The 27,965-nt window shown below is 34.7% G+C and overlaps 1 protein-coding gene across 1 annotated transcript in view; it reads right to left on the reverse strand.

The window, feature by feature from the left end:
• The window catches only part of LOC103813901 (adhesion G protein-coupled receptor A3), a 252,743-nt gene that overhangs the window by 102,032 nt on the left and 122,746 nt on the right, over positions 1-27,965 (reverse strand). The window contains exons 7-12 of the mRNA XM_030241296.2: positions 27,538-27,751; positions 16,828-16,992; positions 13,193-13,391; positions 11,803-11,952; positions 9,051-9,212; positions 6,904-7,116 (exon numbers count right to left, since the gene is read on the reverse strand). Coding sequence (XP_030097156.1) covers positions 6,904-7,116; positions 9,051-9,212; positions 11,803-11,952; positions 13,193-13,391; positions 16,828-16,992; positions 27,538-27,751 — 1,103 coding nt within the window. The remainder of the gene's footprint in view (positions 1-6,903; positions 7,117-9,050; positions 9,213-11,802; positions 11,953-13,192; positions 13,392-16,827; positions 16,993-27,537; positions 27,752-27,965) is intronic.

Genomic DNA, 27,965 nt, shown 5'->3' on the forward strand with positions numbered 1-27,965 from the left:
ATACATAAATCAATAATGCAGAAAGAGCTCACAGCATAAACATGAATCAGCATATCAATATTAATTTAGCTTAAAAATGAATTTTTCATTGAGATGGGCTCAAGAAATGATATGCACAACTTTGTGAGATGCCCTCTGGGACAGTAGTCATGAGGTTTTACATCCTATTTTCAAAGTGTAGCACATGACAGACAAGAATGAATCATTATCGTCACAGTCACACTAAGTCTCCTAGTATCACAAGTCTTGTCAAAGTTTTTTATGTTAAAAAAAGCCCAAGTAAACAACTTACTCCTCTTCCCTCACCACGAAAATCTCTCCCCCTTCCCACACACTCCAACACTAGATGCTATAGCAGGGAATGATCTCATGAGAACTGTAAACTCAGGAAATTGATTCTAGTAAGTTTACTACTTCTGAAACACCCCTCTGCCCCTTGCCTCACTCTCTCCACTTTATTTTCCCACTGTACTATTTTTAGGAGATATTTTCAAAGTTCAGAAAATAGATTAAACTCAAATACCTACTAGGCACCATAAACATGTATTATTACCTGTCCATGTGCACTATCCCTCCAGAACAACTGTTGCTAACCCCATAGACACAGAAAGCAGGATTCCAGTCCTCAAAACCATGAAAGAGAAACATGGAATTGTTAAGTTTGGAAAAGGCCTCTAAAAATCACCCAGTCCAACAGTCAATGCAGCACTGCCATGTTCACTGCTAAACCATCTCCCCAAATGACGTGCACATGTTTTTTGAGCTCTTTTTGAAAGTCTTGAACACATTTTTCGAGTCACTTGGGTGACTTCACCACTTCCCTGGACAGCCTGTTCAATGCCTAACAACCCTTTCCATAGGGAAATTTTTCCTAATACCCAATCTAAACCTCCCCTGACACAACTTCAGGCCATTCCTTCAGGTCAACTGTATAAACATCTGTGTATGTGCACATATGCTCCTAGATGACTACCAGTTTATCACTCTTTTCACACAGTAAAAAAATGCAAGAATTTTACATTGGGTTTTAAAATAATTTAAAAATTAAATCTTATAGAAAAATTAATCTATATATTTTAAGTGAACACCACTTCAATACATCAAGAACAACTACTGCAAGATTTTTTTACTTGACAGAATTTTATATGTATTTTTAGGGACAAGGCAGACTATGCAAAGTACTTCTGAATTCACCGTGACACAGAACACACCTCACAATTTCCACAAAGAGGTAACAGTCAATTAAATAGGGAAATATTAAATCCTGCAACCCAAAAAAGAAATGTTAGAGATTTCTACAAGTATTTATTTATTTTTTTTTTGGCACTAAAAGAGAAATCAAGGGTGAACTTCTCCCAGCTAAGCCCACCAAAACCACAGAAACAACACTGCCCAATTAAATAATTTCTTTAGCAAGCAACAGGGCAATGTTGGCAGAAATATCTTAACTGAAATTTCAGTTCCTGTGTCACAAAGACAGTTCTGAACTGTTCTAGTCCTTCCATGAATCAATTTGCTGGTATAGTTGTCTCTTCATAAGTTACTTTTGAAGAGGTGTTCTACCTAATTACACCCCTAGGTCTACACTGTGCAAAAACCACAGAGATAACACACCCACTTCCTGGAAAACCTCCACTACACACTCAAAAATGACTGTCTGGAGATACACACATGCATACATATCCTTTGGAAAGCCCCGACAACACAGCAATTACAGTGCCCTAACTACTACACAAAAAAAAAAAAATCACACAGATTAATTCCTCTACACACATAAAACCAAAACCCACTCAAAAATCTTTGATACATGACCTCATAGACTGCTGCATCTTCCTGAAGAGAAGCCCCAGCCCATGTGGTCACTTTGACAAGGAGAAAGGCTCTACCCTTGTGTGAGCAGCTTTATACCACGTACAGGGTTTGACTCCTCCAAAGCAGCCTCCTCGCCTGTGTGCTGTTGACCATTTCCTCAGATTATCACATACAGCTGGGGACTAAAAAGTCAGGAAACAATCAAGAATTTCCAGGAAAAGAATACACAATCAGGAAAAAAAAAAAATCCAGCCATAGCACCTCCTAATAATCAGGCCATTTTAGTGAACTCTTTGTTACCACTGGTCTATTTGAGGACCAATATAAGCCAGTAAACCAACCCTGAAAAAAACACAAAAAAAGAAGGAAGAAAGGAAGAAAGAGATTCTAACACACTTCCACAGTTACTAAAATTATCAGTTTAGAAATTGGAAATGCCTTCTCTAAAATAAGCAACAATCAATTACCTAAGCAACCATGCAGTGAAAAAGATTTTGAGAAACAAAATGTAATTACTTATTGGATACTGATGCATGTTCTATTATGCAGCATCAATCATTCTCTGAGAAAATAAAACAAACATTAAAAAGAAGAGTTTAGAAAAGAACAGTTGCAAATACTTAACTTACATAGGGAGTTCTATAAAAATGTTAAAAGTTTTTTTTTATACCATGAGAAAATGATGGGCATTTTATTTTATGTAATGAGAAAATTAGGGGGTTAAGTCCTCAAAAATCAATGCAGAACTGCAACTTGCATTTGCCATCAGTATTGTACGTGGTCATTATTACGTTTGTACCATCAAGTTAACATAAAATATGTTCCAACAACTGATGATGCTCTGTGTTATTAATTGTCATGGTGTCAATGGGGTTTTGTTATGTGGTTTATCTTAATTAGTGTACAAACTATTATTTAACAGCAGAATGCACATGAAGGAGTCTGATAGTTTATAACAAGGAAACTAATCTTATAATGCCCTTTGGGAAATCCCAAAGATAACTTTTCTGTAACAAGAGCAATGGAGCTGAAAATCAGAAGTCTGTTTTTCACTCAGCCATTGTGGATTAGAGAGTGGCAGCACATCTCCTAGATATATATTGACAGCATACATAAAATCAGTAATATTCATGTGTCCAGGAACAGAAGTTTGTTTCACAAGAAAGCAAATGTGAGTTCACATAACACAATTTTACATCAAGTACAAGTTGCTAATTCTCCCAGTCTCTTTGTCCTTGTATTTATTAACGTCAAGCTATTCATATATTCCTTTTTACTTCTTCAGACATATAAGTTTGGGCTCCAAACTGTACATAGCATTAAGGGAGAATGACTAAATGGCTAGATGTTAAAATACATGATAAACCAATACAAGAATTAGAGAAACACTTCTGTATACCTAAGATAATTGACATTTTTCACACATGCTTTAATAATATTTGGGCACTGTTCCATTTTTCTCAATCTTCAGAAAGATCTGTAAGTGCAGGATGAACATCCTTATTATAAAAGGCCACAGAAGCATGTACAGAGAAAAGAAAATAGAAGGTATGTTGAACACAGAACACCAAACTACAAACCTTGCAGGTGTCATACCAGGCATAAATACATGAAGTCATTATTTGAGAAGGAATAGTAGTAAGTGGTCTCAAAATAAAAGTGTGATTTGAGCATACTGGAAAGTGAAAGAGAGTTACAGTTTTTCTAGTCTGGTTTTGATTTTGAAATTAAACCCTCTAATTACCTGAACGATAGATATTTCAACTTTTTCCAAAGCTAGTACTCCGTGTATAATCTGAACCCACCTGCAAGCAAATTAATACTTCCACAGAAAATACTAGTTTATATATCAGACTGCTAAAATGTTTTTACTTATTTTTAATTTTGTTTTAAAAAAAGTATTCCAGGGCTCTAATAAGAGTGATACCAACAGCTATTTTTCGATAACCCTTAGACATTATGTCTAAGAAAAAGGACAAATATTAAAAAATCCTTTTTTGAATGCAAAAACTATAATGAAGGTAGTTATTTAGAATATTGAATAAATAGATATTGTATGTCTGGATATATTCTAAATCGCTATTAAAATCACTACAGGATTAAATTAAAACTATATATAAAAGATCTCTCAAAAGTAGAATAAATGTAAAAGGATGAAGCAGGTAAAATATAACAAACTTAAAAATGCCTACATCACATTAAGCTATACCTTTGTGAGAGTGCCCACCTAATCACAGAGAAAAGAGAAGCACAGTCCTAGATTACTTATTGTAAAATCCATTTATAAATTTACACCCAAGCAAACTCTCTTGTAAGTTACCAGGACAGATTTTCAAATAATATCATTATCCAAGAGAGGAAGAGCAAAATGCTTTGGGCACTAAGACATGGAAAGAAAATTGAGAAAAGAGAAAAATGGGCAAAAAGTTTTTCCCAAAGGAAAGGGAAGAGGACAAATTCTGATGTATAATATCATATGCCTTGATCTGGATGTTTAATCTTTGCAAAATGTATTGAAACAAAATGGGCTTTGACATTAGGTATTCCAGCATTCTGCCCAGTGTTACTCTGTAATAAGCCACACATATAAAACTGAGAAACTAAGTTTTGTTTGCTGGTGTCCTGCTTACTTGGCAGTTTTTTCTTTATTGTATGTTTTCTGCAGTTGTGAAAATTAAAGCATGAGAAAAAAAAGAAAAACTATAATCTTGTTCTAATGTGTATGATACTCAAAGTTCATCATATTTGATGAGGAAAGTGCTGCAATAATCTCTAAAAAGCAATGTGTGCTGGGAAATTAAAGGCCATCACAATGGAAATGATGATATAACATAATTCATGCTCCATTTAGGATGTCTATCAACCTACTGGTTATTACGTGCTAGGAAAAAATACAGAATTATCCTAACAATATACTGTGACATACTGTAGAATAAAAGTATTTTGTTGACTATGTTGGATGGTAGATTCTTAATATGATATATATAGGTATTGAATATTGACATGAATGTTCTCAACAAAAGACTGAAAAGTATTTGTTTTTAATATAGCATGGAATGAAAGAAGATCTGGAGTGGGGAACATTTAGTCTGATAGACTGAACCAGAAAAATCAATAATAGCTATTTTCTGTGCAAATTACAGGAAGTATATTCATTTTGTATTACATTTTCCACAAATTCTATACACTATATGAATTCTAAATTTCCTGAGTTGATCTTTAGACACTGAAAACCTTCTGTACACATGCATTCCGAAACTGGGAAAAGGTATCCTAAAATGGATGAGCAACCTCATGATATCAGTAACAATAATTTTCTTATTCACAATACCCTTTTGGATTTTTAAATCTGTGTTGCATCCTACTCTCATCACTTGGTGGAAATCTTTAAGTTCTTTTCTCTATTCCTGGTAACCTTTACCTGTGAATTTACCATTATGTGTAGATTACATCTATGCTCTGACAATCAAAATTTATTTTATGCAAGACAAAACCTTTTCTTACACAGATTGTATATTTTACAGTATGTATCTTAGACAACAATATTTCTAAAATGGTTTAATATTTTGTCAGTGCACTTTAGAATTTGTTTTTGTGGTAAGCATGTCTGGTACCAATTTAACTTTTACCATTTCTTCGTATGGACACTACCTGTAATACAACCTGACAAATCCAAAGGTCAGTCTGGCTCAGGGCATAGAAGAAATAAACAGAATTGAAAAGTTGAATGGAATGCATGGAGACTATCATGAAGAACTCAGAAGTCAGACATTACATGTGAAATACACATTATTGAAATTTTAAAACCTCACTTCCAACTCACTCGTGTGTCAGGTGAACACTTAAGACAGGAATAGACTTCTCATTTGACAAGCAGTTTCAATGAAGCTGAAAGTGTAAATTATTTTAAGAAAATCCTTCAAAGTTGAAGCAGAAACACCAAACTTACAGTCCACCATAAACTGCACATTTTATTGCATTGGTACAGGAAGTTTAAAGGTTCATTCTGTACTGAAGGAATTTTACTGAGTCAGAAACTGCACAAGTGATTATCTTAGTGATTATCTTTGCACGCTGAAGGTATTTTGCAGAATTTTATACTTAATATTTTGTCTTTTAGATCTCTGCCACCCATAAGGTGAAACCCAAATGTCAAAGTCATTCCTTTTCAGAGACACCTTTCTTTTTCCTATAGACAGACATGTTAAAAGTGCTCAGAAAAAAAAAAATTAACTCAACTAAAGAAAACTAATTTAAAATATTCTTCCATTATTAAGATGACTCCTTTTAGCAGAAGAACATGGGAGTACAAAGTATAACTGACTGCATAGTCCATACAGATTAAAATGCACCAAACTTCAATCAAAATATTTTCAAGTTCAATAAACCAGTAATATTATTCAGAGAAGCATCATTTTGTCATAGTAAATAATTCAAGAAATAAGCCTATTAAACCGAGATTCAGTTGGAAGATAGCTAAAATTCAACACTAATACTTAAATTTAATAACATGCTCAGCCAAATACAAAATTCCATTTCCTGCTAGATCAACATTTAATTGTTACACTTCATTATTTGATTACAACAGAGTATTCTATTAAAAGGCTTATTTCCTATTTTCTTCAGCTACTACTCAAAAATCCAGCAAAACACTCTCCCTCAGCATGAAGTCCAGAGGATAGTGCAGTATTATTTATGAAAGTAAAGGTAAAATACATCTCTGCAATGTAAAACCCCGTGAGAGTGCCTCACTCAAACAAGTATTTCCAAATGAACTTGAAGAGATCGTTTACACATGGAAAAGTTTGCACAAGTGGACTCAGAGATAGAAAAAACAAGACATTCACTCATCTCTATTCACATCCTGCATTCTGCCTGATTGTATTAATGGAATATTCATTAGCACAACAAAATATGCTACACTCAATACACCAGTTTAAGCCCACTTACATGCTGAAATTATTAACAAGTTTACAGTGCTAACAACACATAAAATATTCATTTTACAAATCAGTATTCTGCCTAAAGGTGCTACTGAAAACACTAAATAAATAAAATAGATAACCTAGATTCATAATCCTACAGACTTACCCTGGTAGAAGAATTCACCAAAGAGCCATCCAGATTGCCAGTGTTGCATTTGAAATTCAAATATAGATCAGGATTGTGACTTGCTTCCCATCTTCCCAAATCAGGAGTCACTGACTTGGAGTTTGCAGATGTTTTCTGGTAGGCAGTGCAAGTCATTCCTGTGAAACTGGATGGCTTGATCATGAAGGCTTCCAGAGCAATATTCCGAGATACCTGTGAAAACATTGAGAATAGTTGTCACAAACCCATTAGCCATACTTGCAGTTGTATGTGCATTGTGTGCCTGCTGCATAAGCTCAATAAAGGATTGTGCACGTACACACACTTACACAAAGATATATGTGTGTACATATATTCTCTTGGGGTGAGAAAGAAAATAGAACTAGAATAAAAATATGATACAGGATTCTACAACAGCATAGTGGGTTTGCTTCCATCTTTCCTTCTGAGATATATATATATATATATATACACACACACACAGTTATAGACAGATATAGATCTGTTTCTATCAGTTACACTAGTTATTATTACATCAGTTTTGCAATTCTATCATCAGCTTCGGTGGAATCTGGAATTAAAGCAATAGAGTTATAAAGTGAACTAGCAACACCAGGCTTAAGAACTATTTAAAAAATGACTAAGGATGTGCTTTGTAGCTAAGAAATGAAACAGGAGCCTTCTTAGCTATTTAGTGGCTGAGTCTTTTCACACATCTTGTTCCATGAGAGCATTGAATGTCACTAAATAGTTCAAGGCAACACCATGTTTCAGGTACATCTGTGACCTATCCTTCAGCAAAGTGACGTGTATGGAGATGGAGACTGCAGCAGGGTGCAGAAATGCATCTCTACCCCTAAACTAGCATTTTCATTTCATCACAGGCCTGTGCATGAGACAAAGAGCTCTTGCTAAAACAGGTGGACTACCTTAGACTGGTGCCACATTGACAGAACTATATGGTTTCTGCTTCCAGGCACAGATTGTTTCCTGATCTGTGGATCTGGCAGTGCTGGATTAATGGTTGGATTCAATGATCTTAAAGGTCTTTGACCACCTAAATGATTCTACGATTCAATGTTATATGGCTGGCACAGTTTAAAGAGTTTCTTTTTTTTTTCCTTTGGAATTGTGCTAGAAACTATTGGCTACCTTAGCTATGGGTATTTTATTTGCTGTTTTCTAAAATAAAGAAAGCAGATGCCATTTCTGTGAGACAGTTTCCTGGCTGGCCTCCCAAAGGAACAGACATGTTTGGTATTGCATAAGATGACACCAGAAACACTCCGCAGCTTTTGTTTATTTACAAATTGCACTCAACAGTAAACTATTCTCCTACAGAAAACCATAAGAAGCTAAAAGATAAAGCATGGCAAAACAGTTAGTGACACATATTGAAGTCTGAGTACCTAGAATTACTCTTTTCAGTAATGTCAGCGTCTTCCTGAAGCAGTGAAAGGAAAAAAACTCAACCTTTGCACTTGACATTTAAAAGAAAGGCATGTATAAAACAAGGGCCCTCCAAGCTGTCACATTGCAAAATACTTCTAAAAGTTACATTATTGTCACTACACAGTTAATATAAATACTTTCAGCAAATTGGATCCTTTTATGCAAATTAGAATTAAATAAAAATCTTCGTTTAAATAATAGTCCAATATATTTTTGCCTCTGTTTGAAAGACTGCTTTTCTAAAAACACAAACTAAGGCTATTATGCTATTTGACTTCTTCTATTTCACTTGTCTAAAATGTCTTCTTCTTTTTTTTTTTTTTTTGGTTGACTTTATTTTTATACATTATTCCTGTGATTGTCTCTGTACCTGAGCTCACATTTAAATAGTGGTTTTGTGTAAATGCAGTGGACAAATGAAAATAAATTTGTTTTGTGTAAATGCAGTGCACTCACTCAACTTGGACCTTTCAAAATAAAGCCATATAATATAGTGGCTTTAAAAACAGAAACTGAATTAATAGTAAGACAATTAGAAATATATTGTTGTGGGCACTATATTGTCACAATAAATAAAACTGATCAAAGAAAACCACTTTTTAATACCACCAGTTATATTTAAAAATTATGTTGGTCTTGCAAGTAGAATTCAAGAGAAAAAATCTTACAAAACATTTTTGAATTTTTTGAAATACCTTTGATATCACTTGAATCTTGCTGGTCAGTATCTGACTTGCAATCTGTTCCACACATCGTACAATCCTGGTGCAGGCTTTGTCTTCTTTTTGGGCCATCCACAACACGTGGTCATCCACCAACATTATATTGCTGGCAATCTCAATAAGAGCATCCCCAATCTGGAAGAGGAAAAAAAAATAAAAAGGTATTGTCTGTAAAACTCAATAATTAAAACTAATTAAAAACCAGATAAGAGTACAAATTAAAGCAGGCACCTTATTTCTCTTGGTAACCATCACTGAAAGACAGTTTTGATTTTATAAAAAATTTAAATAGATTGGAAAAGAAAAACCAAGAAAGGAAAAGTGCAACTCAAATTAAGGAAGACCATTTTAATTAACAACTTTAAAGCTTATCTTCTAGATAAACCGGAAACACTGAGTCATCTCAATAAACAGAATTCCAGAATTATCACCCTCTTCTTAAACTAATTAAAATTGGCCATGCCCTTCTAAAGAACTGCTTCATGTGCAATCAAAGCACCTTGAGGGGGAGGCTTGAGGGGAGGGGAAAAAAGAAGAGAGGGAAAATATCTTTGAAGGACATCTTTGTTAGAGACATAGTGGAGTAAATCTGAGATATAGCTCAGGTGCTGATATAAATTTAGATAATCTCACGAGCCATGGCTTTGGTAGGTTTAATTCACACTTGTGCCTAATCCAAAACAACAGGCCTTTGTTTTGCCAGGTGACATTTTACAGATTTTGGTAACTGTGTGTTTGAAATTGTATTAGTAGTTAGATTTAGAAAGAATGAATATCCCTGTGAATCTTTTCTGTAATTATTTCAAGCTGGAATAAAAATGTTTGCTTTTTAAAATTCAAAAACTTTATTTGAGTAAAATTTCAAAATTAACATGACCACGGTACCAATAAATTTGAAGGCAAAGATATGGAAAAGATATACCCAGTTGTCACAAGTAAACCTGAACAAAAAGGTATATAGTATATAGAAGAGAAAAACAACTCAGAAATATTGATAAAGAAAAGTTTAAGAAGCCAAAAAGTCACACTGATAGAAACAGAAAAATAAGAGAAATACACAGATGATTCAGTGGAAAGGAAAATAGAAATTCAGAAATGGTTTAAAAGATTTAAAAGATGGCTGAGGTTATGAAGTTAGTTTTGCATTTTTAATAAAAAAAAGATAAATTTCCCATGCATTGCAAAGGAAACAAATAATGAGACTACATGGGAAATTTTATGTGACTGTTCCTGAAATATTTAATCTATTTTTGAGAACATAATTACTAGATAATTCTAGATGGCTTTTGACAATGTGACAGAGTTATTGATAAAATGAATAATAATGAATCACATTAAGAGTCTGGAGTGATTTATGAGAAACTATAAAAGCAAACACCAATCAGCTAGGCAGTAACTTACTGAGGGCAGAACAATAGTCTATAAATATACAAAAGGAGAGAAATAAGAAAAGGAAGTAATTTATACTATAATTAAGTGCATTAATGAAGAGTAAAGTCTTGTCATTGAAAATACAAAAATTTGCGTTATTTTGCATGTTCAAATTTCCCAGGTGCTTTTGTACCTTATGAGGGAGAGCTAAGAAATGGGTGCTAGTTGAGAGCTCAATGGATGAGGACTGTATCTAGCAAACTTGAGAGAGAGGTAAAGAGAGAAAAATTAGGAGAAATGTTATAAATTAAGAAAATAAAGTATAACTAAATCAGAGATGTAGATGTAAGTGATGGAGATGTTTTTATACAAAAAAAGCAGAAATGAAAACCTATTTGAAAGGTGGAAGAAGTCAATTAAAAGATTAGAGATGGTGCTCAGCTTTAATGATAAATACATCAGCTGCTAGAAAAACAAAGAGGCTTTATGGCAAATCCAGCTGTTTCTTTTGAATGTCAAATTTCTGTTTTGTCAGAAAGCAGTAAGATCTTATCAGGATTCTGAGCTGGAATAAAGTTGGAGCTTTGAAACATGACTCTTGGAGAGCACTTAATAATATACTTTAAGATCTAGTGTATTATGGTGAAATTGAAGTTGGAGACTTTCTCAAATTGGCACTAAAATGTTAACTGTTACAATTCCCAGAGCCAAAATGGAATGAACATTGCAAAACCAAAAGAAAACATCATGAGGTCAAAAATTACAGTTTATCAATCGTTTATGCAAGCAGTTACTCTGAAAATTAACAGTAAAAAAAAAAAATGAACATTCCTGTTCTCTGTAAAAACCAACTTTTCCCATAGGGTTTGCATAATTCTGATTAGATTTTGCTGCAAAAATGGCATACATAATGCTAAAAGTGTCTGTATGAAGTTGCACAAAATAAAGACATATTATCTTTTCTTTACAAGTGATACCTCCTTTCAAAATTCGGTGAAAACCTTCTGATAAAATGGAGAAAACAAAAGAAGCATGTGTAGCTCCAGTGGCCAGCCAGAGTCCATTCTAACATGCTAGCCATGATAGAAAATACACTTAAACAGAAATTTAATTAAGTGGCTCATTAAAAAAAGGTTTTATTCCTAAGCAGCAATGCCCTTGTCATCAGCAAAGAAGACTTAGTTTCCTTTTTGGCACAAAGGGACACATCACAGTTTATGCAGAACATTTGCAATCAGCAATCAGTTTTAGAAGCTACTTTTCACTGTGTGCCCGCATACATTAAGAGCAGGGCCATACGAGAAGACTTCACTTGTAAGTGAGACTTTTCTTCAGCATAGAGAAGATATCTTACATCTTCAACTTCATCCACGAAGACAATTAACTTTTCCATTATATAAGCCAAATATATGACATCCATTTTATCCGCAAAGAGGGAAGCACCTCTGGTGTAGGCTGTCAGCTGGCGGGAAAACTCCAGCACGGTTGTCAAATTGATGTGCATCTGAAAACACATTAGAATTGTTAGCCTTCATAAATCAGCCACCTTCATTCTCTTTAAAAACTGGAGATCACATCCATTGGTATAATGCCTGCCATAATTTCACAGGGATTTATGTGCATCAGTATGCCATGGATATACATTTCAGGGGAATATTCAGGCTTATGAATGTATTTTCAGCCTTAGGTCTTAGATTTCATTGCTGTTATCTGAAGGCACTACCACAACAGACCAACAAATTTTGAATATTTTTGTCTACATTTTCTAGACTGTAACTATCTGGCTTCATAAAATATACGAAGCTACTCACCTTGCCTTGCCTCTACCTCTAGACCTTCATGAAAACAACAGTGTCAGCAAGGGTTCCTATACTCAGGGGTACATTGTGGGAAAACAAGAGAAGTTCAGACTGGCTGTGAAGAAAATCTTTCCTGCTGTATGAGTAGTCAGGCATTTGAACAAGTTAACCACAAAAAATTGTGAAGCCTCCATCCTTAGTGGTTATAAAGTCCTGAGTTTCTAAGGCCCTGAGAAACCCAACATCACCTCACTGCTTACAGGAGAACAGACTGGATTCTAAACATCTCCCTAATTATTGTATTATCCTGTAATTTCAACGGCTCTCTTAATATATTAATTACTCTTCTTAATGAACGCATTTGAAAACAAACTTTTGGTGGTCTTATTTAGCACTACTACTTATCTAGCACTACTGATACTACCAGGGAAGAAATGGTCAAGAAACTGAAAGCTGTAAAATCAATATGGCAGTTACACCTCTGGGCCATCCTCCACAGTGTTTCCTGTTACATTTTTATCCTCATTAATTTCTATCCATCTATTTTTTCATCTCATTCTTTTACTTATCCATAAGAAAAAATTTAAGTACTGCTTTTTTTGAAGGCACCAAAAAGGCATTCTAAAGAGGAAAGGTGCTTCAGCTAATAAAATTCTGATGTGGGACTCCACAAGAAATTAACATTTTTCTGGAAAATCGCATGAGGGGAAGGAAAGTCAAACGCTGATCACCCTGCCAGCATTACTAATAGTCATCTAGACTCTAAAAAGTATTAAGATAAAAGTAATGCTGTGCATTGTTCCTATTACAACTTCCAATTATCAAAGAAACAAATGGTTTTCTTTCAAGTAAAGCATTTTGTTATAAGTCCATCTATCCCAAACAAGTGGCTGAACTGACATTTCTTGCAAGATATTCGACGAGATCAGCACCAGAGAATGTTACCTGACTAAAAGCATGAAGAACTTGAGTTATCTCTTGTGAATAAGGACATTCAGAGTAGTTCTCTTCATCCCAGCGTCCAGTTCGGTTACATTTACGCCACGCCTTTGCCTCCTCTGCACCATTGTGGAATGCAACAGAGTTAAAGGAATACTGGAGGCAAGGCTGATAAGCAGTTATCCCAGCCAAAGTCTTGGGCCACCTAGAAACACCATGATAGTAAAAATTAAAATGCAAAAGAAAGCTTACAACATATACATATACATATGTATATGTTATACATATATATATGGTATATATATCAATATATGACCATAAACAACAACAACAACATAAAGTGCTATATGAGAAAAAAGGCTATTTTAACTTTTAATTCATTTTATAATGAATTACTTTGTTCCCTTGGAAAATGTCAGAATTATACAGGTTCAAGTCTAGCTGTTTACACACTCATTCTGCATTAATTCCAGGAAGGTGTTTAGTGTTAAGGAAAAAGACATGTTGGTGTTTTTACTACATTAATATCTGCAGACTGCAAAAAGCAGAGCAGTAAATACGTGAAGAAAAAGAAAACCAAAAAACCCCAAAACCCCAAACTCAATTACTAAATGCTCTTAAAACGCAGGGCTCAAAATGTGCCTGACAATCTCTGCTTTGCATTTTGACCCACCACTAGAAAGCCTTGAAAAAACAAAAAGTCTCGAATGTCTCAGAAAACAGTGCACAAGATTTCAGCAGAAATCATGTGTCATGAAGGAGGAAGGAACTAGCCCTCAAAAATTCGCTATTTAGGTATACATGATTTATGTTGTATGATTCCAAAACAGTCTTTGAAAACAAACTAAATCAAGAGCAGCCAGAATTCTTCTATTTAGCTGATTGGTCTGTTATAAAACACACTTTATGCATATAGAAAGTGTTTTTCTGCTGCATTCTCCAGAATGGCACAACTGGATCTATTTCTGTAGGTACCAAACCTATTGTCATTTACAGCCTAGCGTGGACACAGCAGGATTAGGTCATTGGTAGAAATCTAAGAAAGCCATGATCATGTCATCAGCAAGTCAGCAGGTGTGGGAAGGATATGCTTCTTTAATTGCACTGATCTAATGAGTGAACCAAGTAAAGCACAAAAATATTCTGCCTTTCAATGAAATTACAGCTTGGCAATCAGCCTTTCCTCAAACAAATGTATTAGCTCCTCTAGTTACACAATGCACGTTCAATTGTACATTGTTGCACAATATACTGAAAGGTTCTGGACTAGAAAAGTTTTCTTCATTTCAAAGAAAATCTAAAAAATATAATTTTATTTTTCACAGTTGTCACTGAAAAAATTCAATGTGTGGTGTAAAAACAATTAATAAAAAAATGAATAATGAAAGAAGCTTTCCCAAAAAATCAAAATATGTAAAGTAGTAATAGAGCATATAGTATCATAGAGAACTTTTTCCTCTGGGATGAAATATTATTTTTAGAAAAAATTTGCATTAATGCAATTGGGCCACACTTATTGGCAGCTTACTTCAAAAATGAAACTAAAGAGATACTTCTGAGCCTAGCATTGTCACAGTGAGCAGAATCCAGCCTTTATGACTAGGAATGATAGCATATAACAAAATTATCATTTGCCTTTCAGAATAAGATTACAGCATTCCATAAAACAAAAACAACAACAAAATATATGGTCATGATAGAGAAAATCTCTTAGCAGAAAAGGCCAGTTCGTTCTGACTCTCAGTGCCTAATTCTTGCTGCAGTTACACAATTATAAATACCACCTAGGCTGGACCACTGAAACAGCCACACTCCCCTAACAGTTGATGCTTTTTTCCCCTTTCTTTTGCCCAATAAAAGAACAGTTCTTTCTAGTTTTGCCTTTGTGATTCAATCCTTTCTACTTCCATACTTGTTATGTTACCAAAACTTCAAAGACCTTTGTAAGAAAACTTGCTGGTGTGAAAGCTCCATCTCTGAGGATAAACCTTTGAACAATTCCAAGCACTAATGCTGAGTTGGAGTCTCATAAATTCTCTACGATTTTAAATTCTTTCTCTCAAATGCCAAAAAATCCTATGGGCTCAGCATCCTTTTGATGTACATTTTAAAAATAAATTTATATGGATTTCTAGGAAGATGATCAATAGGTTGAGAAATGTCCGCTCTTGTTCTTTTGATTTATATAAAATGACAAAAATGCCCCTGGTGTTAGTTTGTGCAGCATGAAGATTTATATACATTTATTTATGGAGAAAAGGATGTCATGTTAAGGCAAGAACATGAACTTCATAGAGTTGCCATCTAAAAGATTCAGTATGAGTTTTCTGATACGAAGTGTGTATTTTTTTAAAGATCTAATGAAAACCTATTTCAGCATATGCACTATGAAAAAGCACAATTCCAGTTATTATGATGACAAAAAAATCTATAGCTAAGATTGTCAAAGGTCTCTAATGAAATTTAATCCATATATATGCATTGCCTCAGCAATTTTGCCTCAGTGAAAGAGGCAAACTCATTGCTACTGAGGTTAACACATAATAAAATAGCTTCGTAGTAAAGAGAAAATAGATTATTTGAGTAGTTTTTTTATTTTCACTTCTTTCTAATTCAATCCTTTACTTTTATTCAAATACAAGAAATAGTACAAAAAGCCTTTGGGCTTTTAAGTTTTAAAGTTAACCTAAAAATAAATAGAGGCTTTCAGGTCAGAAATATACACAGAAAATTCTGCTATTTAGGAAATGCTTCTTTCCTCATCTACTTTCCTTTCATTATCTCTTCAAGCTGAATCATCATTATAATTCATTTGGTAACAAATTACTGTCTTGATTTCTCAAAGGGATTGCCATCATACACCAGTCTTATTGTCAGGCAGGTTTTGTTTAAGAGCTTTGTGCATACCACTGGTGTATTTTAGAGCTGACTGAAAACAATACCAAATTCCACAGAAATCTTTTCTTCTGGTTAAAATTATTACAATTTTAAAAAGCCCCACCAGCATATGTAGATAAAAGCAATGATGGAGCAAAAGCTACATTTAGTCTACAGAATCTTGCAGATGGCTGAGATTCAGATAGCAGGAGAGGGACATTTTGTAAGCATGTGATATATTGGTAGAACTTTGTGTCCTTAAGCTCACCTCATACAATCTATTTATTTTACTAAATATTTTACTTTCTATTTTGATCCTCTTCAGTGAAGTATTTTACAAACAGTCTCATGTCATTTGTTACCTCTAATCTCAGCTGAACAAAGCCATGAGAACCAGAACAGCTTCTAAAAAGGAAAGCACTGAAGATTTAATCTTCTAATGCTTTAATGCAGTGTTATCATCTCCTACACACACCAAGAAAAATTTTGAATCATCTCTAATTTATCTAATTTCTTTAAAAATGTCCATAATGCATACTGAGGAATTAGAAGATTTCCTGATTTTCACAAACCACTGCTCCTCTTGAAGCACTAGGTCCCATTTCCCATCAAAGTCATACAGTGCTACTCCTTGTTACCATATTATATAAAAATGACAACTAAAATAAATGATTTACAACTGAGACTGAAGTGTCATGTAAGAATGAAGATGGTCTGTACCTCCATTAATATAAGAAACACACTCCAAACCCAGAAAGTCATACCTGAAATCTCCCTTGTTGTTAATAATTCTTTCTGCAGGGCAGTAGGGAGCAGCTGTTTCAAGTACCACAATTTCTACTTGTTTAGTGCTATTTCCATAGGAATTCTTGACTAGACACTCCCAGTCTCCAGTTGCATCAATGTCAATACTGGATAGGATAAGTTCACTAAAAAAATAAAAGATTCATCATTGTGAACACTTAGTTATACAGATATCAAGTCACTGGTTTTCTGACATTAACTTATTTTTTTATGAAAATATCAAAATGGGGTTTTGTCTATGATATCAGAGGGTCAGACAGTTTGAAAGTGGTAGTAAGCTCTTAGCAGCAGCAATTTGTATTGATTACTCAGGTAGTGACAGGCTATAACACAAATCATCACAAAAGAATATAAACTCTTTATCAAAGCCCATTCTGCTTTCCCCGGGGTGTTACAGAATATTAGGTTTGTTGCCCAAACAAGCACTTGGAAGTCAGAAAGGCCTTTCAAGTGGACCACACAACCCAAGCACAGAGAATGGGTTTGCCTCCAGCTGTGATTACAGCTCCTGTGGCATTTCAGCACCAGAATCTGGAACTCTGCTGTCAGGGGTAGAACATTATTCATTGACTCCAACTCTACAGATGTCATAGACCAAAAATAATGCCAACTACTACATTTTGAGAAGGTAACACATTATATCCTAAATCTGCCATGGGGCTAGAAATAAATTTTGCTACAGTTTTAAACGAATTACATCTTCTGAAAGTGGTTGGGAGAGGAAAAGGAGCAGCATTTATCTGAAATATTTGCTTTACAGAAATGGCTTGTCTTTGAATATGCCTTGTGGTTTAGACAATTAGAAATCCTGTGGGAAGAAACACAGTAGGGTGAGAGAGAATGTACATTATACAAATTGAATAAACAGTTAATAAATTTATTTCAATTCTGTATTTAAAGTAAAACCTAAAAAATTTTACTTGTTGCCTTTAGAATTTTCTGAAATTTTGAAAGATAATTTTCTCAAGAACCTGCTATGGGGCTATCATCTACATCCTCAGAAAACAAGTAAACCACAGTAAATAGGTTTTGATTTAAGAAAGTTGTTTCAGCATTTCAGATATTTCTCCAGATATTCAGTGAAATTTATTATTATATAGTAACTTGAAAAATATCACATTATTACTATTTATGACAGCTTTGAACTCCAAGTGCCTTGTAACCCCCTATTTCATTTTTACAATGAATTCTAACATAGTTTTATAGCAAAAAATATAGGAAAAGCATTACTAGCTGTTCTCAGAGAGTAGCTCAGTATTTTAATGTCAAAAGAAGCAATTGCTCTCTTAAGAAGTCTCAGGTGAATAGCCCAGTAACAGCAGCTAATTCTTAATAGATCTTTTTGCATTCAGGGAGAAGTACTTCAGTGAAATTAGCCAGTTTAACAATGTTTTAATTAAATATTATATTTCATACATCACAACAATCTCACATCATCTTTATAGACACTTAAGAAAGATCATCTTTCTAGAGCTATAAAAACAATTCTGCATAAAGCTTTTTCACTGAAAGAAAAGGCAGAAGGTACATTCACTTTTGGCATCAAGATGTGAAGACTTCAAAAATGAATTGAATGTATGATAGTTGTGCTGATCTTCTGATATATTTTCTAGAAAATATCTACAATCATTATTAACAATAAAAAAAATGATAAAATTGGAAACCATGGTGATGGTGATGGTAGTTAAATACCATATTTCAAATTATTATAAATTTTACAAGTAATAATTATGCAGATAAATAAATACAAAGGGTGTATTTTCCACTTATTTAAAGTGCTGAAATGTTCTGACGTAAATGTATCTGCTTCTTAACAGGTCTCCCCTCAGTAGAAGAAGTTTCCTAGACTCAGAGACAAATATTTACTGATACACCAGCCTTGTTTCTGATAGAAATGCAATACTTGAACACTGGTTCAAATTATCTCACAAGACAAGTAACTCCTCACATTCACACTTTTTATCTTCTATTGCCCTTTCTTCAGATGGTGATAAAAAACAAGCCAGAAAAGGTTTATGCAATATAGTGACTAGATTATGAAATTGTCTTCTGAATTGCCATCTGGCCACTGTAAATGATGCATTCATTTATATTCCTCTTGGAATATTTTGATAGCAAGCCCAATGGTGAAACTGCTCATTTACCTACCATCTGGATATGACAAATGATAAATTGATCTTATATCTCTGGAGAATTTTGGGGGACTGAATTAAAAAAAAGAAAAGGTATTTTAATACTCAAAAAAAGCAGTCAGTTTGACCCTTTAGCATTCTCTCTGCTTATAATTCTTGGAGAGTTTGACTTCACAGTCCTGGCAGAGCAGGAGGAAGGGTTGGGTCTTTCCTGGGTGTAGAATTCTAAAACTCTATTTCACAAAGTGTTCTAGTAAGTCAGTTAGATAGCTTAAGTCTTGTCATGGTTGCATAAGCACACCCAGGGACTCTCACTCACAGTCAAAAGGCATTCTTGATCTCTCTTGGCAATGGCAACAAGTCTTGGTTAAAGGTGAGAACTCCCCCATAAACTGAGAACACGACAGAACTCTGATTTAGGAGCTTGACAAAACCTCAAAAGAATTAAGAGAGGATGGCTCCTTTGGCTGTATTCTTTCCTTGGCTATCCTATCTTACAGGAGCTAATAAATATTGGGCCACAAGTGCCAACACTCTTGCCCCTACTACGCAGCATTCCTAAGGATGGAATATGAGTCAACGAGCATTCCTACGCCCTCTGCATTAGCAATCACATCCCACTCCTCAGCAGTGTGACAGTTGCCACTTTTCAAGGAAATTTTGACTTTCAGGATGAGAAGAAACGGCCTCAAGTTGCAGCAGGGGGAAGTTTAGATTTGATATTACAAAAAAGGTGGTCTGTCATTGGAACAGGCTGCCCAGCAGAATTGTGGACTCACCTCCCAGGAAGCGATACCATGTGGATGCAGCACCTGGGGATATGGTTTAGTGCTAAATACTTGGGCTTGATGATCTTAGAGGATTTTTCAAACCTTAACAATTCTGCGATATTCTATGATGATAAAATGAAGTCAGATATTCATGAGATGGTATCAAGGGTAACTGAATAGGACAACTGCTGCCTGATGAGAAAAGGATGACTAGCAGGCTTTTCTCAACTTTCCCTTTGAAATTCCAGTGACCTTCTCATTAAAAACATTGAAAAGAGGAAAGAGAATATACATGATTCTTTTTTGTCCTGGGAAATTTCATGGTAGAGTTCCTTTTTACAAATGTGATGATTGACATATTGAAGAATTAATTAAAATGTACAGCTGATGCAATTGCATGGAAAAGTTGTTCTGATACTCAAGTGAAGCCCGTGGCATTTGTCATTATAGTGAGAGGAGCCGTAATACACACGGAAGCCACAGTCATGTAATCAAGTAACCTGTGACAATAGAGTTCTATTTGAGGCATAGTTTTGCATTGCTACAGCTATGCATAACTAATTAGACAATCAGAAGTAGGTCTCATTATGCAAAGTTACTCAGCCATGTCCTGAAGAAGTACTACAGCGACATTTACTGTACGCCCCAGCAGTCATTTGCATGCCAGGAAACAAAGTAACAAATAAAGAGAGGCTTTAATGCCATTTTTTGATTGGCTTTCCACAAGAAATGCTTTAAAGTCTGACTTGAGTTTCTGTAAGATTTAGGAAGAACCAACTGGTCTTCCGGCAGGAAAATAAAAATTATTTACTTTAACTCGGGAGACATTTAGGTTTCCTCATATTCTTCTTCAGACAGATAAATAGCTAATGTGTTCCCACAGTTCAGGCAGAAGGTCTGCACAACATGCCTCCAACCCATACCACCTTAAATTATTAATACTAACATGCAATTTAAAAAATGAGTGTTGGTCTCCAGAGTACATTGCTGCTCAGAATACTGCCTTTCACAGGGGACATAAGGTTAAAACAGGGAAAATGAAGAGAGAATCTGTAAATCAAGGCACTTGTCTGAACTCAAATTGCTAGTCTGATCTCTCTGACAAAATTAGTTATTTACCCTTGAAAGAAACAGCTTTAGAAGGCTGATGGCCTTTGAAGTAAACTTGTGTCCAGGCAACAGCAAGAAAAAAAGGAAGATGAAAGTTGGTATTCATTTTATGTGAGATGTCTAGCAAGTATTTTCAGGTGTAATCAATTTCTCATACACAGAGGTAATGCAATACACTTTTTTTTTCTTTAGATTGCATATAAAGACTAAGCTTAACTTACCATTTAATACCATCTGTGGGTACCCAAGAAATGTAATCTGTTATAAACATACTTTTTTCTATAATTTAACTATCAGCTAATTTGTTCACGTTTTAGAACAATGAAAAGAGTTGGAAAGGACCTAGATTTAATAACAATATATTGACAGAAAATTTAAAAAAACAGAGAGAAAAAACCACAACGATCCAAATAAAAACCTACTTCCAAAATAAATTGATCTTAAAATTTCAAATTGTTTGTCAAATGATGCAAATGCAGAAATTAATTATCTAATGAATATTTTATGGGCTTGTTGATATATTAGGGTTGGAATACTGACCTGTTTTACTTGCCCACTTGGAAGAAATTTGGAAAGATCTAAAAAGAAGGCAGGACAGCAGTTTCCTACATAAGAACTTCAGGAACAATCTCTATTCTTTCTCAGGATTTGGTGTATCTCTTACAGTGTAAACTTTATTTTGTAGTGGCCAGGAGCCACTTAATCACACCACCATAAACAAATAAATATAGGGGGGGTTTTATCCTGCAGGGAGATAGGGGAGGGGAAAGGAGCTATTTTTATGGAATTCCAGCATATTAATGGGAATATGCCCTACAATACATTCTCAATGTTGAGCAGATTGAAATACATGAAAATTAGCAAGTAATTCAGTTGTTTTAATATTTATAACAAGCTTTTCATTGTAGAAATCCTTTGGTTGACCAGTTTTTGGGGTGGTTTACCTGGCACTGGATTCTGGATGTATGTAATAAATGCTCTGATATGCTCACATTTGGTTCACAGATTTACAAACTACTGCCTAGGCTCAGAGAAAATGTATAATTATATCAAATGCTGATGTTGACAGGAAAAGTACTTTAGAAAAAGCCAGCCCTGAGATGTTGACTCCCAACTGCTGCTCCAGTGCAGCATGTCCTCAGCTGTGCAGCTGCAGCTGTTTGAAGGGCCACATTAAAATCATTCTGCCCTTAAAAAGTCAAAGCAAAACCTCCTGATTCTCCCTTGTGGGGGGGTAAAGCGTCAATTTTTGTTCTTACTGCTGAACATTTCAGAGTTGTGGCTGGATAGACCCATATATAGCTTCTGGATATAAGCAGGGATGGAAGTGAGAGGTCAAAATTTAGTGCAAGGCATCTTAATCTGGTCTCAACACCAAAGTATATTTTTGTAACATTCTTCAAGGACACCATCAAAATGTTTTTATAGTTCTGACTTACTATTTTTCTAAGGTATTTTAATTCTAGCAGCCAAAATACTTATATATATATATATATATTTTTTTTTTTGTGAAAATACCTATTTTTCAATCATGTTTCAATAAGCACTTACCCAAATTAAGCCTACAGGTTTTATGACACAGCACAACTCTTAGGTAATGGTCTATTACTTTAATGACAGAGGGTATCATGGTTACTGCTTTTGCTTTTCATTGTATCAGTCTCTCCACAGGTTATATTTTAAAATATTCCCCACTCCAATTAGTAATAACACTCTCATTGATTTTATTCAGGTAATTGAAATATTTTTAGATAAAAGACCTAAGTTTAATTAATCTTCCAAATTAATTCACATGAAGGTACTCTTAATCTCACATAATGAAATCCTTACCCCGGGCACTTAATAATATTCTGCAATAATTTAAAATATTATCTTCCTATCTGATATATGAGAAGATTGCTGGTGAAGTCACATCTGTCAGTAGTCCTTCTCTGCTTCCAATGCCTGAAATGAGTTGTATACCATTGCCTACAGGGTTTAAAGTGACCTCAAAATAATACAGAAATATTGATTTACAATTTAAACTGTTATTTTGCTTCATTTGTTCCTAACTCTTTGACAGCTAAAGGTCAAACTGGGTCAATTAGGTAAAGCAAAAAATATCAGCACAGAACAATTTCTGCTTCTCTCCCTGGATTTCTCAGTATGACCCACAGCTGCTCATCTCCAAAACTCTCATGCAGCAGAACACAAAGTGATTATAAAATATCTGCATTTCTGAATCAAGGTACTTGGATTTGTTCTAATCTTGTTAATCTTGTGCAATCTCCAATATTCTGCCATGATTAGGTACCTATCTGAACTTTCAGTCAAGTATCCAACCTACCAAAATCCTTATCAGGGATTTTCAGACTGTTTTTTTACCTAGGACCAGTTCAAACCACTGTTGCTTGCTTCATGTCTTTTCCAGATGTATTCCTACCCAAACTGTTAACAAAGTTTAGGGATCATCTGGGTCATTACACCCCTTGAATTTCTGCCTTTCACACAGAGGTCCTGGAAGCATTTTGCTCTTTCTCATAGGAAGTGTCTGACTTTAGGTGTCTGGATCTCAAACTTGTCATGATACCACCTGTCTACTCCTGGAATCAATTTCCTTTCTCTAATAATTTCTGAAACAATCTTATTCTTCTAGTGAAACTGCCTCAATCAAACTCCCAATTCTTTACTAATATCTGCAATGATAATTTCAAACAGTAAAAAAGTATTAATTGGACTCAACCTCCTGTTTGGATAACATAAATTATGATCAAAACTTTTAACCCCCAACACTTAATTTGATTTTTTTTTGTACCTTTGCTATTATAAGTGAACCCTGATTTGAAATTCTTCCTTTCTTCTGCACATTTTTGAGATTTTTCACATAATCATATACCTCTCATCTCAAACACTACTAATTATTTCATTATTTACTAGTCAGTGGCAACTGTCACAATGCAAAGAAGAACTTAGAGGATTTTAAACAGATTCTTAAGCCTAATATTTTTTTTAATTAATAAATCCCACAAAATAAACTGGCTTTGTCAACCATTTTAGAAGAGTGAGATACTTAGGACAGAGTATAACAGAAAAACACAATTTTCAGGGGATCAAAATTCAGTCCTAAGAGACTGTATTTCCAGTGGCAAATCAGTCTACACAACAAAAATTACATCTGAAAATAACTTTTGATCCTAGCACCTGTTAGCCTAGGTTTAGTTGAGAGCATGTTGGTTTCTCCAGCTGTAGCTCTCCTTTTTATGGATTCTTAACTTTCTTCACAGTTTAATGTTTTCAGAAGGAGCACTTGTGGACTGTAATGGTCCCAGAGCAGCTATTACAGCTGTCGGGGCATAAGCACTGTTAAACACTCTGCACAAGTATTTGCAGAACAGAAATAAAAAGACTTCCAAATTGTCATTATATTCCTTGTGGTAAATAACAAAGTTCTTCAAAATTAAGGTATCTCTGCCACTGCAGAGTTTGTTGGTTCATAGAAGTGAAATAGTTTCCTTTCCTAGTTTAATATTCTAATAACTGTCCTGCTAGCTTCTCCAAACACTGAAAGGGAAGAGTGGGGAAGCTGGGAAAGATGCTGTGCTGCAGAGAATCCTACATGACCTTCCTTCTATGTGGCTTCAGGGATACCAGAGAACCAGAATGTGTTGAGTTAGAATTGCTGCTTATTATTAAACTGATAATATTCCAGGCTAAAGAAATTTGACTGTCTTCATGGAAGCATCATTAACAAATTCGGCTAGATCTATTCACAAATGATAGGAAATTAGTCCCACATCATATGTATATTTTCATATATGACTATGACATTTATACACAGGCATAATGACAGAAAATTAAACACCAGCAGCATCAAATATTATTATCATTGGCAAGAAATGATAAATGCAAGCTAGCAGCAGAATTGAAAACACCTTTTCAAGATCTCCTGTAAGGGAATACTCCTTGCCAAGAAAAATGTCACAGACCGGAATACGGTTCAAAACTTTAGTTTAATTATTGTAACAAAAATATTTATTTTAGTTTATTCTGCTTTATCATAGGAGACAAAAAAAATACACATTTGGATATTTTATCCTTCTACTGTGCCAGTTAATAAAACAGAAGGGTTTAGCATGATATTTGTGTTGTAAATCCATGTCCAGAAATATCTGGAATTACCCAATAAAATAACCACCTAAAAATGTTTGAATAAGCAGCTTTTGGAACATGACTACACCTCTTTGTTCAAAACCAGCTATAGAAATCTTTAAATTGCTAAGTAGCACAGGCCAAAGTCTGTCCTTTAGTGCAATTACAGAAAGCCACAGGCAGTGGACATTTGGTGTAAAGACTAGGTATGCAAAGGCAAAATATGATACTGTAAGAACTGATTTCAAGTTACCTTCATTTTTAGTCCAAATCATATACTTACCATTTGATAGCCTCAGGGAGGCAGAGTCTTTCTGATGTTTCAGTGCCTTGTACAGGCATGATTTAGCCATAAGAACTATCACAAATTAGTGTGCAACAACATGTAACAAGCATATTAATACATGCTATTGTAATATGTAACAAGCATGCTATTATATGTTATTTCAATTTTTTATGATAATAATTATATAAATTAGGATATAGTATGCATGGTCATAAAGATGGGATTAATATTAAGAAATGCTGAAGATAATTTTAACAATCAGGATATGGCAAATCTTTTCTTATTTTCAACAATACATGTCTTTACATTTTAAAAAATTGACTTTAAACAGTGCAGTTTTTAAAAGTAGGTTTGAAAGCATATTTTTAAGAAGTTAATTCTGATCAGCACCTAGATCAAGGCAGAGGCACAGCTGCTTGAGTAGTAGCATTGTTGACTGGATAAGGATTATGCTCTATGGTCAATGTCTTTCTATCTTATGAAGTGTCATGTACAGCGCAAATAAATGAAGAATTTAAATGTTGCATGTTTAAACAGCTCTTTAAGGACTTGGAGTTTTATTCAAAAATATTTTGTCTTATTTTAACAGTCTGTATCGCATAACTTGGCAAGTCAGAGTATTTTTCCAGTCTATAAGAGCAAATGTGATGATGTACTTAAAGAACATTTTTTTCTGAATAGATGTGCATACTGCACATTCCAGTGCATACTGCACCATCAGCACCAAGGTCACCTCTTAAATGGCACAGTAGGTAGGCAGGAGATCAACCACCCTTATTAAAATATGCTATGCTATTTGCTATAAAAAGACAATGCTTTTTATTTTATAGTCTGGCAAAAAAGAAGTAATGTAAGGTAAAAATCAGTCAAGCTACTTACAGCTTTTTAAAAAAAGATAACTATTTTGGAAACAATTTTAGACTATTTATTTTAGTTTATTAATATGCTTTAAAAATTACTTATACAGTGCAAAATATTTCAGTTGAAAAACATAATGAGGAGATTAAGAGCGTGTATTTTAATTTTGATATAATGGAAATAGGAAGAACACGCTTCAATTTAAGTGACTTGGCAGTTACATAATAGCTCATGCACGTGGCATTACTGTACTAATTGGTCTAATGGTCCTTTTCATTGATATTAGAAGAAAGCCAGGAGCTCTGAGAATAGGTCAGATCTATGCCTCTAGATCTACAGGACTCCAAAAGGGGTCAAATAATCAGTGGGTAGATGAAATTAATAAAGCCAAAAGTCCCTAGTGGACAGGATTTAATTTGACTCCCCTCATAACTTCTATTTGGTAGTTCAAGAAGCATTTCAGGTCAATTATATTAATAGAAACTGTTTGAGTGAAAAGATGTTAATGATTATCCAGAGCTAATTAGCATAGTTATTTTCACTCCATCTTCTACAAAGAGAAAGGCAGAACATGCACACAGAATCAGACTCTCTTTTTGATCAGTGATGGAAACTGGCAGAGGACAAAAGGATGTGTGCAACAACTTAGCAGCTTTTAGTGACAAGCCAATACTCTGTGATAAAACCCAAAAATAAACACTGAAATTTATAATTTATTAAATAATGTTTAACAGGAAAACTGAAGCAAAACTGGAACATTACAGTCACTGCCAAATATTTAATTTTTGCTTCTTTTATGTAAGCCTATTCTACTTCAGTCCTCTTGCACTTTTCACATCAGCAAATGCATCTGTAGATCTCTGTATCTCTCAAACACACAGGCACAGGGATGGTAAAAGTCACAGAAAATTGAGAAATATCTAATTAGAAACAAAAATGAGATTACTTAACTGAAGAATATGGGATCTAGTATATTGGAGAATCAAATGATTTATTTTCAATTAATAGTTCTTCACAGGTCCATCACTCAGACTTCTAGATGGTGTCATGAAGAAGCAGCATGGCTTCACTCATATGCTACTGAAGTATTTCTTCTTTTTTTGTTTTTTCATGTTTCTTCTCATGGTTTACTGTATAAGAAACCGCTTTCATCTGGTTCAAGCCCATATCTGATCAAATCTGGATACTTAGACACAAACAGTACAATTTGGAACCACGGCCCATCGTAGCCATGAAAAATCCCTACCTCTGTGCTCAGATTCAAGCACTCAATTGAGTCCCTTCAAATTAAACAACTCCTGACGCCCGTTTTAATGAGGCTTGTTGCAAGTGTCAGATCTGCTCCCCCTGCCTGCGAGCCTGCCTATGCCAAGAGGTGTGTGTTACCGTGTGATTAGGCAGCAGTCATGGATGATGCTGTCCTCCACGAAGACGCCGCTCTCCTCGTCGGTTTCGATCAGGCGCCCCGCGTGGTACCACTGCACCTGGGTGCTGTTGTCCACGTAGGTTGCAGTGCACTGGAAAGGCAAACGGTCTCCATGGAAAACCACTTGTCTTTGTGATGGGATCAGCTCGAAGAGAGGAAGTTCCAGAGGCCCAGCTGCAGGGAAAACAAAACAAAACAAAAAAATAGGAAAGCAAAGTCACAATTCATTCCTCTCTTATGAATATTGTAATATGAACTAATTGTATACCATTCTAGCTTCTTGTATCTTCATGTGAAAATGCTAGCATAAGAGATATGACCGCTTACTACCCACTGCAGTCTGATCATGTTGTGAGTTCTAGAGATCACTTTTTTCCCTCTGGTGTGA

Source organism: Serinus canaria, chromosome 6 (genome assembly GCF_022539315.1).
Source record: "Serinus canaria isolate serCan28SL12 chromosome 6, serCan2020, whole genome shotgun sequence".
Taxonomy (NCBI): domain Eukaryota; kingdom Metazoa; phylum Chordata; class Aves; order Passeriformes; family Fringillidae; genus Serinus; species Serinus canaria.